General features: G+C 46.5%; 1 protein-coding gene across 1 annotated transcript; it reads right to left on the bottom strand.

The window, feature by feature from the left end:
• Positions 1-9,530: 9,530 nt before the first annotated feature.
• On the bottom strand, positions 9,531-13,335 carry GDF2 (growth differentiation factor 2). Its single transcript, XM_006916916.1, has 2 exons — positions 12,990-13,335; positions 9,531-10,477 (listed from the first exon to the last, which is right to left on the bottom strand). Exons 1-2 carry the CDS (start codon positions 13,333-13,335, stop codon positions 9,531-9,533), a joined length of 1,293 nt encoding a protein of 430 aa, XP_006916978.1.

Genomic DNA, 13,335 nt, shown 5'->3' on the forward strand with positions numbered 1-13,335 from the left:
TGCTATTGCAAGTCAGAGGTGCAAAGTCCAGTTTTGCCTGTACAGTGGTAGCCTTTGTTTATCTAGTGCTGATGCCTCCGATTGCCCTTGGTACTAAGAATGTCATTTCTCCTCCACTGAGGACAGTGAGTAATGTGTGCAAGGGAGTTCAGAATACTGAGAGACTGAAAGTTCAAGCTGACTTTGAAATCTGTCTTTCCTACCTTCCCACCTCATCAGTCTTATAGTGCTAGCAGGTGAGTAATAAGAGATCACAGATATGTACCTGCACAGCATATACAGGTAGAAGGGTGGAAGGAATAGACATTCACTTAACTATATGCTAGATCCAGCCCTGGCTCAGTGTTGGAGACCCAAAGACAAACCAAGCTCACAGGTGGGAAGACAAATACATTAAGAAATTGCTGCAAGGATGATTCCAGAGACATTGCCAAATGCTATGGAGACCCTGTGGAGGGCCCAATGGACACTCCCTTCCAGGAGAAGAAAGGAGAGACAGGGTGAGGATCAACAGAGCTATGGGCCTGCATGTGGGTCTTGGACAAGATATGTGTGCAGTGGGAGCTGCTCTCAGCTAGAGACCCTAGTGACCATGCCTATCTCCTTTCCCTAGGTTTCTGCTATCACAGAGGCTGGGAAAGTGGACTTCTTCCATTTGAAACCTCTGGTGCAGCTAGGGTCGGCCAGTAGGCCCCAGTCTAGTCAATGAGATGTAGCAAAAGCTTTCTAGGGATCTCTGAATGAGCATTTCCTGTGGGTGTTCCTTCTCCTTCTTCCTGTTGGGAATATAAATGTAATGTTTGGTGTTGAGGCAGCCATATTGTGGCCATGAGGAGAGAAACATGAGCTAAAGGCTGAGATGCTGACTCTCATCTAGCTCTCGATCAATACTAGGTAGCTATCCATCTTCAGGTGTTGTGTGAGAAAAGCAAATTTCCTAGCAACTGAGCCATGTTTTCTAAAGCCTGCAGCTGAAAGCATTCCTAACTGATACATGCATTAGGGAAATGAAGGCCTTCTTAAGGCCTAGTCTTTAGAGCTTGGGCAAACCTATGTGGAGTATTCATTATGGGGAAGCTAGAGGCTTCAGGATTTAGGCACCTTAAAGAGAGGAGAAATCAAGTCTGTGCGAGTCCACCAAGGATGTCCCAATTCAGAGGGTAACAGTGTGACTGCATAATGTTTTTTCTTGTTTTTGAAATTTTAAAAATATTTAACATTACCCAAAACCCTAAACAAAACATTCATTCACCCCAAATTAATAGTTTCAACACCAGTTTACTTCCATTCTTGTTTCAGTATATGTATTCTTTTTTTAAAATCACATAAATAAGAAAAAAAAGAACTTTATAAGTAAATAAGATGTCTTTTTGACATTCCTCACCTTCCTGCTATTTGCTATTTGTCTTTCTATAAGCTTCCTTATATGCAAGCATATTCCTAGGATACATGTAGACTTTGTATAGGTTTTTATTTATGTAACTAATATCATACTGTACATTTCCTCTGCTGCTTGCTTTTTTCATTCAGCGTTATATTTTTGGTATTTAGACATTAGATTTTTTTATTTGAGCTACATTATTCTACCTAATGAATGTGCCACCCTTTAGTCAACTATTTGCCTACTGTCAGATATTTGGTTCATCACAGGTCAGGTTTCCAGAGAAATAGACTGAGACAGGACTGGAAGCACTCCAGGAGCTGTACCTGTCAGCGGGGAGGACATTGGACTGGACAAGGGAAGAAATTTAGTACGATACAGCTGCAACAGGGGCCTCAGCCAATTCCAGAGGGCTCTGGAGTGAATGGCCCTTCAGAATTACCCCATGTTGAAGTCAGTGGCTAGGCCTTCATGCCCCCACACCTCATTGAATGGAGATTGTCCCTGGGGAAGGGAAATAAACTGGGCAAGTTACTCCCTGTAGGTAACTGGGGACAATTCCTGGGGAGAGGCAGGCTGTGAGCTATCAGCAGACGGTCCTGAAGGGGGATCTGGGTGGATACCTGGTACCCACTGCAAGGCTATCCCCAGTTTTTTGTTGTTGTTTTTTTGATTATCCAACTCTGAGTATGCCTCTGCTCATGTGCCCTAGAGTGTATATAAAGAAATGGAGTTTCTGGATCTCTCAGCTCTAACTGATGTTACTTGTAACCCAGCGTGACCAAACCCACTGGCAGTCCCTCCAGGCACCTATAACAGTGCTCATTTTCCCCCTAGCCAGCGCCCATCTTTTATAATCTCACATGGTTTCATTTACACACATCTAATAAGTATGGATGGACTGGAACCTCATTATCATTTCCATGATTATGAATAAGACTGAACACAAAAGATGGTTTGTGGCTAATTCTCGTTTACATCTTACTTTGGCCCTGATAATAAACTAGATTATCCTTAGCTTCTTTTCCTTTCTTTCTGCCTTTCTCAGTTCTGTCAAGAAGGGGTTATCTCCTCTGAATCTTTTTGTAGTGTCAGAAGTTACCTAACACATCAGCAAGTCCTGGTGATTTTGCTTACCTTTGAGTCAAAGGCACATACGCATGGGTGCATATGTGCAATGTGTGCAAGTGTGTGATGCACACACATGTATGGTGTATTATATGAATGCAAATGTGTGTGTAGTGTGTGCATGGGTATGTGTGGGTGCATGAACATGTGTACCCACATATCCATCCATGTACATTTGGGTAAGAGGGCTATTACTCCTTGTCTGGCCCTGTTTGTATTCAAACCTGTGTCATGTTAAGCTTAACCAGAGGCTGGTCTCCAGGTGTGATCTGAGGCTATTCACTCTGCCATGTCTTTCTTTCTGAGCTCAGCGGGCAGGCAAGTATCCTCCTGTTGCCACTCAGCTGTTGTTCCAATGACTTCTGGAGAAAAATTTGATTCTTATCATCAGTCGGGCCCAGGAAAAAATGAACAAGGAATTAACCATAGTTCATTAAATTATTTTCTTATTTGTTGGTCATTTTAAATAGTTTCCTGTTTTTCACTATGAAAAGCAATGTTCAGTGAACATCAAGATTTCTCCATATTTAAGAGTTTTTGAAGATGGAGACTTAAAGTCAAGATTCCTATATCAAAGAGTATGAGCATCTTGAGGCTCTTTAATAGAACTTCCTTGTTCTTATCTGCATTCCTTTGATTAATAGTGATAATATCCACCTTTACTGAGGCCTTGCGGAGTGTCTGAACTCTAAGTCTCAGAGACCTTAGACTGGGGACCCAGGAACCATTTCCCAGGCCCCTTCTGGAGGGGATGCCTCAATGGCTCTAGGTCTGTGTTCTGCACAAGTGAGCATGTGTTCTTATTGTTTTGGGGGCTGGCCTTGCCTGCTGCATCTTGTTGATACGGGTGTTTTCCTGAAGTTTTGGACACAGTTGGCCCCACCTGTTTCCATCCCAAACAAGGTGTCAGGTGGGCAGATGGGTGGCTTGTGTGGGCTGGGCAGGAGGCAGAGCATGCCTGGCCATGTGAGGACACATAGGTTATGTCCCAAGTCATATTTGAGAATGAGAGCTATGGCAAAAATCAGGTAAAAAGCCATGGTAAAAAGTTAGGAATGAGCAGATGGGCATTACATATGTATCTGTGATGCGCAGATGCTGGGAGCAGGTATAAAAACCAAGGATTCGCAAAGCCTAAAGGAGGAGGACCAGGAAAGAGAGGCACAGTGGGAGCTTGGGGTGATCTGGCCAGACCTGGAGACCACGGTTGCAGCCTGGCCCAGAGGGCGACAAGTCCTGGATAGAAGTTGGGTGAGGCTGGTTCCTCTCATGGATGCGGTGACATCAATAGGCACACCTCCTCGTGTGGCTCCCAGGCGCGTCCGTGGGGACCAAACCTAGGAGGAGTCAGTGGCATGGGATTTCAAAAACCTATAATCATTCAAAAATCATTTTGCAAAGCAATGCAAAGTTGTCAGTATTTTATTTTGACAAACATGACCACGATAAAAAACAAAAGCCTATCACCTATGTTCTCCATCATTTCTTTAAAAAGAGGGAGATATTTGAACACCCCACAAACTACATTTGACTTTTGTGAATGATATTTCATTGTCTTTATTCTGTTCACTTTGACCTAAACTAGGAAAAGCCCCTGGGTCTCTGGAGGCCCACACTAGCCATACCTGACACAGCAGAGGCCCTGCAGAGATGGCATATGTGTTAGGGCTTACCCAAAGGAAGGGGATCCTCAGTCAGAACAGAGCTCAAGGTGGGGTGGGGGGAGCTGCAGAGAAGCAGACTTTGGCTGCAGCTCAGGGACCCCTACCTGAGTCATACACTAATGAAACAGGCTCCCTCAGGGAGGAGTAGTCATCTATGTGAGAAATGTTCAGGGAAACTGAGGCCAGTGGTGAGGGATCTCTGCCTGGAGGGAATGCTCTTATTTGAAAAAGAAAAGAGCTCCGAAAAATTTATTCAGCCTCATCCAACATATTTGCCCAGCCCACACAAGCCACCCATCTGCCCACCTGACACCTTGTTTGGGATGGAAACAGGTGGGGCCAACTGTGTCCAAAACTTCAGGAAAACACCCGTATCAACAAGATGCAGCAGGCAAGGCCAGCCCCCAAAACAATAAGAACACATGCTCACTTGTGCAGAACACAGACCTAGAGCCATTGAGGCATCCCCTCCAGAAGGGGCCTGGGAAATGGTTCCTGGGTCCCCAGTCTAAGGTCTCTGAGACTTAGAGTTCAGACACTCCGCAAGGCCTCAGTAAAGGTGGATATTATCACTATTAATCAAAGGAATGCAGATAAGAACAAGGAAGTTCTATTAAAGAGCCTCAAGATGCTCATACTCTTTGATATAGGAATCTTGACTTTAAGTCTCCATCTTCAAAAACTCTTAAATATGGAGAAATCTTGATGTTCACTGAACATTGCTTTTCATAGTGAAAAACAGGAAACTATTTAAAATGACCAACAAATAAGAAAATAATTTAATGAACTATGGTTAATTCCTTGTTCATTTTTTCCTGGGCCCGACTGATGATAAGAATCAAATTTTTCTCCAGAAGTCATTGGAACAACAGCTGAGTGGCCCCACCCATCTGCCCACCTGACACCTTGTTTGGGATGGAAACAGGTGGGGCCAACTGTGTAGTCTCGTTTCCTTGTTAAGGAGAGTCTGGGGAAAGCGAGACCCTTCGGAAAGCGAGACCCTTCAAACAGACTGATCTGACTTTCCCAGGAATCTGGATCCCCCTAAGGAGCTTCCATATGTATGTAAGAAGCCAGCCTTTGAGATCTGAACCATGTTGCTGCCATTGGTCACAAATTAGAGAAGTCTCTGGGGAAGAGGAATGGTGGTCCTCTAGCTCAGACCCTGGGGCAAGCTCTCAGCAGCAAATCTTAGGCTCCCTGTCCCATCAGAATCAAGTCAGTGCTGAAGACTGAAATGGCCTCCAGAGTATCCCTGATATGTGGGAAAACACACATGCATACAGGATCAGCTACATCAGCTACATGAGGGACCCTTATTCAAAATCTGTTATGAATTTCAGAATGGTGACAGCAGAACATGAAACCAAGTGGGCCCTGTGCAGTTGACTGCCCAGGCCACACACCTGTACCTGTGTGCATTCAAGAGCACCGGTCCTCTGTGGGTAAGAGGCCAGTATAGCCTGGCTGGCTCTCTTCATGTCAGTTATTGCCATCAAAGCTAAAGACTGGGATCTGTTGCAGGAGCTGTCTAGGTAGATGGAGCACCCACAGAGGTGGGCTTGGCCTGGGCTCCCCATTACATGCCTTGCGCCCTTTGGGCCTCTGCTTCCTCCACCTACTACTATAAAGACCACCCAAGGTGATGATATAGGAGATTCCTGGAGCCTCTGAGATGCGACCAGATACAGAGGCCCCATTGTCAGGCATTGCAGATTTCTAAGGGACACTGGGAAGGAACTTATGTCCATGACAGAGGAAGCTGGTCAGACAAGCTGGATATGGAACCAAAGTTTTGGTGTATGGGAGAAAAAGAGTTTCGGAGTGATGTGAACTCCCACTCTCACCTGCATTAGCCCAGCTCACATGGGAATTAAGACAGGCTTAGAAAAGTGAAGGCTGCAATCAAAATTGAATTTGATCCAGGAATTCCTTTCTACCAATTTTGGCAAAATTCGGGAAGAGGTACAAGCCACAATATTTAGTGAACATGTTAACAGAGCATTAACCAAAGGAGAGAGGGGCGTCCTTCTCTTCCTTCTCCAGTAAATAGTGCCCTATGGGTGTCTAGCTGACTAGAGGACCCTACATAAGCAGAGACAGAGTCCAGGGAAGGGCAATGCCTGTCCAGGAGAGCATAGGTTTTATCTGGTTCATTTGGTTCATGCTGTAGCTTTGATTCTTCCTGCTAGTGTGACTGTAACCTTGACCTTAAGGAAGGCTTTGGGGTAGAGGCCAGTGCAACAGAGAGTATATGGGCTTGGTGTCACAACTGGGGTTAAAATCCTGGCTTTAGCAGTTCCTGGCTAGTAGTGGCTCTGAGCAAAATGTGAGACCTTTGTATGCCTCCATCTCCCCTTCATTTGTAAAAATAAATATAAATGTTTATTATCTTATAGTTGTTGTCTGAGCCACTGAGTGCAAATTCCAATCCCAGCTAAGTGCTCGGAGCACCTCCAGCCTTCCTCTGTGGCTGTCCTCACAGTCTCTCTGCTCTACTCCCATCTCACTGTTTCTCTGTGTCTGCCTGTGCCTTCTGCTTGGCATCCCTGAGTCTCTCTCTCCCCTTGCTCCCAAGGGTAGGTTACACGAGGGGCAGGGGACAGCCATCAATCCTGACAACTCATCACTTTGCTGGGTTTCAGCTTCATACATGCGATAGTGATAACATCACTACCCTGATATGAAAAAAAGAACATGCTTTAGGAAGCATTACAAATGAAGCAGTAAAAGTGATGGTTTTTAGGTGGAGGCCTAACTTGCTGCATAACTGTGTCCAGAGGATGGTGCTGTTGCATTTCATGCTTTGATTGGGGTGGACCAGTGCTGGGAAAGCTGGTGGAATAATACTGCCATGAAATGGGAGCCAGAGCACATTTCTTGGGGTCACTTCTTCATGTCCTGTCCCAGCATATCTGTCCACATTGGTTTGTCCTGAGCCGCAGGTCATGCCAGCCCTCCAGGAGTGACAGAGGCTGGAAGCTCTTGTGCCTTGTCTACAGGGGACTTGGTGCCACAGGTGGCTCAAGACAAGAGGCCATTGGGTCCTCATGTCAAGCCAGTGACAACTGTGTAGTGCTCCTCAGAGCCAGGAAGATCAGAATCAGAGTGTCGAGAGAGGGACCAGAGCGGGTGGCACTAGAGCTGGGTCCCAGAAGGTGGACTTGGGCTGTGGAGCCGGGAGTGGGGCAGCCAGGACAGTCACCTAAAGGCTTAGAACAGGGAGTGTGTTTGAGGGTGTTTGATTATTGTCAGGCAGCTGAGCAGGAGTATAGTGAAGGCAGATGCTGGTAGAGTTGTGTGGGCACCGGGTGCAGATGACTTAGGGCCGATGTGTCTCTTAGCAAGAGTCAGGGCCTCTCTTCTGATGTATGGAGGTCAATGATGGCATGGTGATTAACTATCCTTGTCCACCTACAGTTATCTATACTCACACATGCTCATGCCCACACCCACATACCCACATACATGCCCTCATACAGATACATCCATTCCCCCCCCACATGCAAGGACACTGCCCACATGTGTCCATCGCCCCATGGTAGCTCATCTCCATGCTTTCTCCTCCACCCATGTAGTAAAGAAAGGGCCTACAGGGAGGGGTGGGCAGGGTGTGGGGCTGGGAGATCATCAGGCCTAGGACTCACATGCACAAAAGACCACAGAAGAGACGTTTGACTTTATTTCCAAGTAAAACTTCGATGCAGGCACAGAAATACACCACCAGGGCTAAAAGATATCACTCATTTTATGATTGAACAACATTGTTGTACCAGGAATTATTATTTTCTATAACTCCAGTAATTAAACAATGTTTTATTGCATTTTTATGTTAAAGCTGTTCATTGGTTCCATGTAAACATTTAGCACAAATCATTTTTTAATAAACTGGGAGCTTCCACCGGTGGAAATGGCTCAGGTCTCTCTAGACCTCCTATAGGCTTTGCTTTGGCCAGTGGTCAGAAGGGCCATGGAGTGAAATTGTCACCACTTCCAGACTTTTCTTCACTCCACCCCATTCTGTGTGTGCCTCAAGAATCAGAGGAGAGAATGAAATGCAGAGGAAACAGAACTCTGTCTTCTCTTAGGATCAGTGAGGTCTGAGTCTGGTTCTGGGGCTCAAGCCTAGGACAGGGGCTGAATGCACACTACTTAAGAAAGCCAGCAATGCAGGCAGAGCTGGCTGTGGCCTATAAGAACCTGAATTCTCCTGAGATCCCTGTCTCCTATGTGAAGTCCCTGTGGATGGAAGCCCACTGCAGTTGAGTTGGTTATGCTGAGTAAGTAACTGCAGAGATGCAGGCCATAGGCCACCCCATCCCTCTGGGTAAGTTGTGCCCACCTCTCCCAAACCATCACACAGTTTGAGTCCACAGGAAAGAAGTGGCCTTGTGTGAACCTGATGGCCATACAAGTACTGTGCCAGCAGGTCAAAATAGCTCCAGCCACAATGCATGCTGTGGCCTGAGTGCTGCTGTCCTGCACTTTCTCCATCCTGCAGTTGGTTTAAGGAGCAGCTTTTCAGTGACTCAGGGGTGATCTTAAAAAAGCATTTGGCTATTGAATCAGTACAGACACTGAGCAGTTAGAATGAGTCCTAGATATGACAGGCAGTCCAGTCACACTGGTGAGAACCGGCCAATCTCTGCCCAATGCCCCACACTCCCCACCTCCCAACTTCTAATTTTTTTTAGCTACAAGAAGATCTGCTAAACTGCAGTGGGGCACATGGGAAGGTCCTGGACTTTGGCGATGGACAGACTTACGTAAACCTGTGAGATGGAATCAGACCATTGACTAGTGCTACTTGACCTGCCTGAGTTTTGGATTCTGCATGTAAAGATTTGGGAGTCATAACGCCCATCTCACTGGATTTTGGGAATATGTGAAATGATAGATGTAGAGCATATAGCCTTGTTCCTTTCCTCTGCACTCCCTGAGGTTATTGGAATAAGCCCTATCCTCCTCAACTCCTTTAATTTCTCTAAGTCTCTGCACATCTTCTACCTGTCTATACCCCTCTGGCTCACCTTTGCTCAGTGTTCTACTGATTCTGGATTATTTTTCTCTTTTTCCCCTTTCGTCATATCCCTTTCCACTCCAACAACCCTTCCAGGCTTCCCTCTTCTCCCCAGATCCATACCTCCCCTTGACATCACTTTCCCTTGCAGTTAAACCCAGTGGTGTGCATGGGTTGAGCCATGAGAGGGAGAGCAGGCCTTTACCTTGAGGATGTGACAGCTCCCTTTCCTTCCAGGCTGGCATGCAGATGGACTTAATCTCTGTTGTTCAGGGGGACATAAGACCTCTCACTAGCACTCCCTCCCCAGCTGGCCTCCCCCACATGCAGGCTGACACTACCTGCACCCACATTCTGCCACACTCATCCCTTCATAGTGGTACTTGAGAGTGGGGACACCCATGTCATCCTTGTAGAGGATGGAGATGGGGCTCAGTTTGGTAGGCACACAGCAGGCCTTACCCACCTTCATGGGAAACTTGAGATGCACCAGGGTCTGGACAATGGCATGTTTTGTTGGGGTCACATCATCAGCCAGGGGGAAGAAACAGCCACCTTTGCACTCGTAAGCATCGTACTCTTTGGGTGCAATGATCCAGCTGTCCCAGCCAATGTCCTCAAAGTTCACCCGGAGGGAGGTCTTCTGACAGTGGTTGTTGGCCCCAGCACTCCTCTTCCGTCTGGCTAAGGACGACCCCACAGCCATGTGGCTTTCCACATCCTCCACCCCATCCTTGTTCTCACCTGCACCCACTGGGCTATTGCTGGACAACTTCTTTAGCACAGTCTCCTGCTCATGGCCGATCATCTCCCTGAGCTCCAGTCTGGTCTCCTTGGTCCCATTGCTGCGGTCATTTGAGAAGACAACGAAGAAGGGCAGGGTTTTGGAGGCTGGGGGAACACTGATATCCAGCTTATCACAGCCTTTTCTGTGACTCTCTACAGTCACTTCCAGTTTATTTTTGCTCTTTGTGGAGTCTGCTCTGACCCACCGCTTCACAGCGCTGGAGACCTCAAAGGTCTCCCAGCCCTCGTCCCGAATGTCCTGGGACACCAGGAAGGTCTTGGTTCCTGCAGAAATGTCCCATGTGTCTGCTCCATCCAGAACATCATAAATGACCATGTTTCCTTTCAGCTCATGAGAGGAGTCCTTGTGACTTTGACAGGAGATGTAGAGTCGGAGCTCTGCCCTGGTGATCTGCTCATGCCTAGGAATGGAGATGTTGAAAAGCAAGATGTGTTTCTGGAAGGGGAAGTCTTCTGTGGCAGATATAGACATGGCATCTGAAATGCAAATACATATTGATGAGCATCTGCTGGGAGGGTCTGGTTTATGACAACAAGACTGAGACTCATAGCTTAGATGAAAGGACATTCAAGATGACATTATCAAATCTCTATTTTGTTTCATTCGAGCTCTTAATGTAGAAGAGTATTCTGAAAGGTACATTTGGGATCTTCCAAAAAAAAAGGAAAATGCAGGAAATGCCTTTCATTGGAGTGAGCAGGTCCAGGTGTTTATTGAACATCTACTACATGCCCAGCATTGCACTAAGGGCTTTGCTATATTTCACTTGACTCTTCACACTGACACTGAAAAGATCTAATGCTATTCTGCTTTTACAGATGTGGAACCTGGGATTAGTGCATTTGAATGAGAAAGTACCCACATTCTGTAAAGATCCTCACTTAAAAAATTACCAAATTAAAAAAAAAAACAATAAAATACACTGTCAGGTTCTGAGTGCCAATTTTAAAGGAGAGATCCTGAGAGGGAAGGTAAGATTTTAACATTAAAACAATATTAAAAATCTCTGCATTTAAATAGTGGAACAATCATTCAGAATTGTAACTTTTGAGCAAAGTGAAAGTAGATGACTTTTTTAATGTTTATGGTAAAAATATATATTAGCCTCAACTGCTTTGTCATGTCAGACAAAAATGGGACTTGCCTTTTAGCCACACAACTGTCCAGTTTTTCACTTCTGGCTAGCACATGGCCATTAGCATGTCTCTTATACCATGGCTTGGTCACAAAGAGGGAAGAGAAGTTGCATTTCATGAGAACTTACCATGTGCTAACTGAAGGCAGACCATATCTGTCCTGAAAACCAGCAGATTTTGGTGTCTGATAGACTAAAGTGCCAATTGTGACTCTGTCTCTTCCTTTGCTTATGATCTTAGAGAAGTCTTGAGTCCCTCTGTGCCTCAGTTTCCTCATCTACAGACTGGGGCTCATCCTTCCTGCCTCCCAGGGTTAGTCTGAGGCTTCAACAAGATGGGGCATGGAACTTACCCAATACTGTCACTGACTCATAGTAGATACTCAATTAATATTTCCGTGTCCTCTCCCGACCATCCTTCCCACTAGAGCATGCCACCCATCCAAAGCACATGACTTTTCACACATTTCTCTGTGGCCCCCTCACAGCTATTCCAGCTCCTACAGAATGTGCTGAGCTTTTGTGGTATATCTGTAATGAGGAGTGTCTGTGAGAGGTGCATCAGTGACCTAATATGCTCTTACTGTGGCATGCCTTGATAATGGCTGTGGAACTGCAGTCAGACATCCTCCCTCCTGAGCCACATTCAGACCGGCTGTGAAATCTGTGAAGGGAAGCATAATTGGCTGCCACAAGAGTGCTGGCCACAGGCAGAGCTAGGATCAGATCAGAGCACTCATTTCCAGGACATGGACAATGCTGGAGGGTAAGGGGAGGAGTGTTATCGAGATGGCTCTAAACACTGGATTCCCAGACTATGGGATCTGGTGATTAGGTCCAGCCAAATAAGCCCAGCCTTCCCCAAATACAGAACTTACAGACATGCCCCATGGGCCTGGTGAGATGCTGGCAGATTGCATTAAAAATAAATAAATAAAGCTCATGTTTTAAAAATCAGGCAAGTTTACATAAAAACTAGATTTCTTTTTCTGTTGGGCAATCGGAAAATCTGGCACTGCTGGGCATGTATTGTGACCACAGGGTTCTTTAGACAGGGCATACACTCTGCAGACCAGGCAGGTCTGGATTGCCCTGGCACTGAGCAAGGCCTGCTAGAGTTTACAAGGATCCAGCCCAGGAGCAGAGAGGCCTGGTGCTGTTGGCTCTTTAGAGGGAGACTGAAGCAGCAGGGAAGACTAGACAGGTGGGCCTGGGTCAGAATCCAGCTGCTTAACCAATAGGTGACCTAGGCAAGTTCCCACAGCATCTGTGAGCCTTGTTTCTCTGCTTACAAAATCAGTCACCTACATTGTGGGCGGAAATAAGCCCTAAGGTTAACACTCGTTATCTTCTAGTCCTCCTAAATCAGTAAAATTATTTTTTATTTATAAAATAATTAAGTACTCCTCCAACATTTATCTCTCAGAGGAATTTATCTGGTTGATTGGAGGCTGAGTCATCTGTTTCTAAGTGGGAAGGGGATGGTAAGGAAAGGGGGACAAAAGGAAGGGATGGAAGAAAGAGAGCTGGCATTCCCCCAGCTCCGGCTGAATTAAACGTGGCACCGGGCCCAGGGCAGGAGAATCTTCTAGAGCAGAGCTGCCCAGTAGAATTTTCTGCGATGAGGGAAATATTCCATTATCTGCACTGTCCTGTAGGGTAGTCGTATGACTGTCAGACATTTGAATTTACGCTAGTGAAACTAAAGGATATTAACTTTACTTCATTTTAATTAATTTAAATTGAAACTTAAAGAGCCTCGTGTGGCCAGTGGCTAACGTACTGGACAGCGCAGCTGCGGACCCCTGAGCCCTTCCCCCAACCCCCAGGTGCCGAGGTGGAGCCAACTCTACCTTCCACGCTGAAACTGCGCACGATGTTGGACGCGGGGGTGGACGTCTTGTCGGTGGTGTATCTGTTGTACAGGTCGATCATGTACTGAGGTGGCTCCGCTTGGGTTTTGTCCTGGGAAGGAACCCCGCTCAGGTTGAGGCTGCGCAGAAAATCCACCTTCATGTTCTCCAGGAACATCCTTAGGTCGAAGGTGCCTCCCTCATGCTCATCTCCAGGCCCCCCTAGCAGGTGGTGGACATCGCCCCCTGCCAACGCCCGACCCCGGCTCTCCAGAGGCTTCCCCTGCCCGGAGCAGCTCAGCAGGGAGAGCACAGGCAGGGCCACCCACAGTGCCCTGTGGCACAT

The sequence above is a fragment of the Pteropus alecto genome, unplaced genomic scaffold (genome assembly GCF_000325575.1).
Source record: "Pteropus alecto unplaced genomic scaffold, ASM32557v1 scaffold287, whole genome shotgun sequence".
NCBI lineage: Eukaryota > Metazoa > Chordata > Mammalia > Chiroptera > Pteropodidae > Pteropus > Pteropus alecto.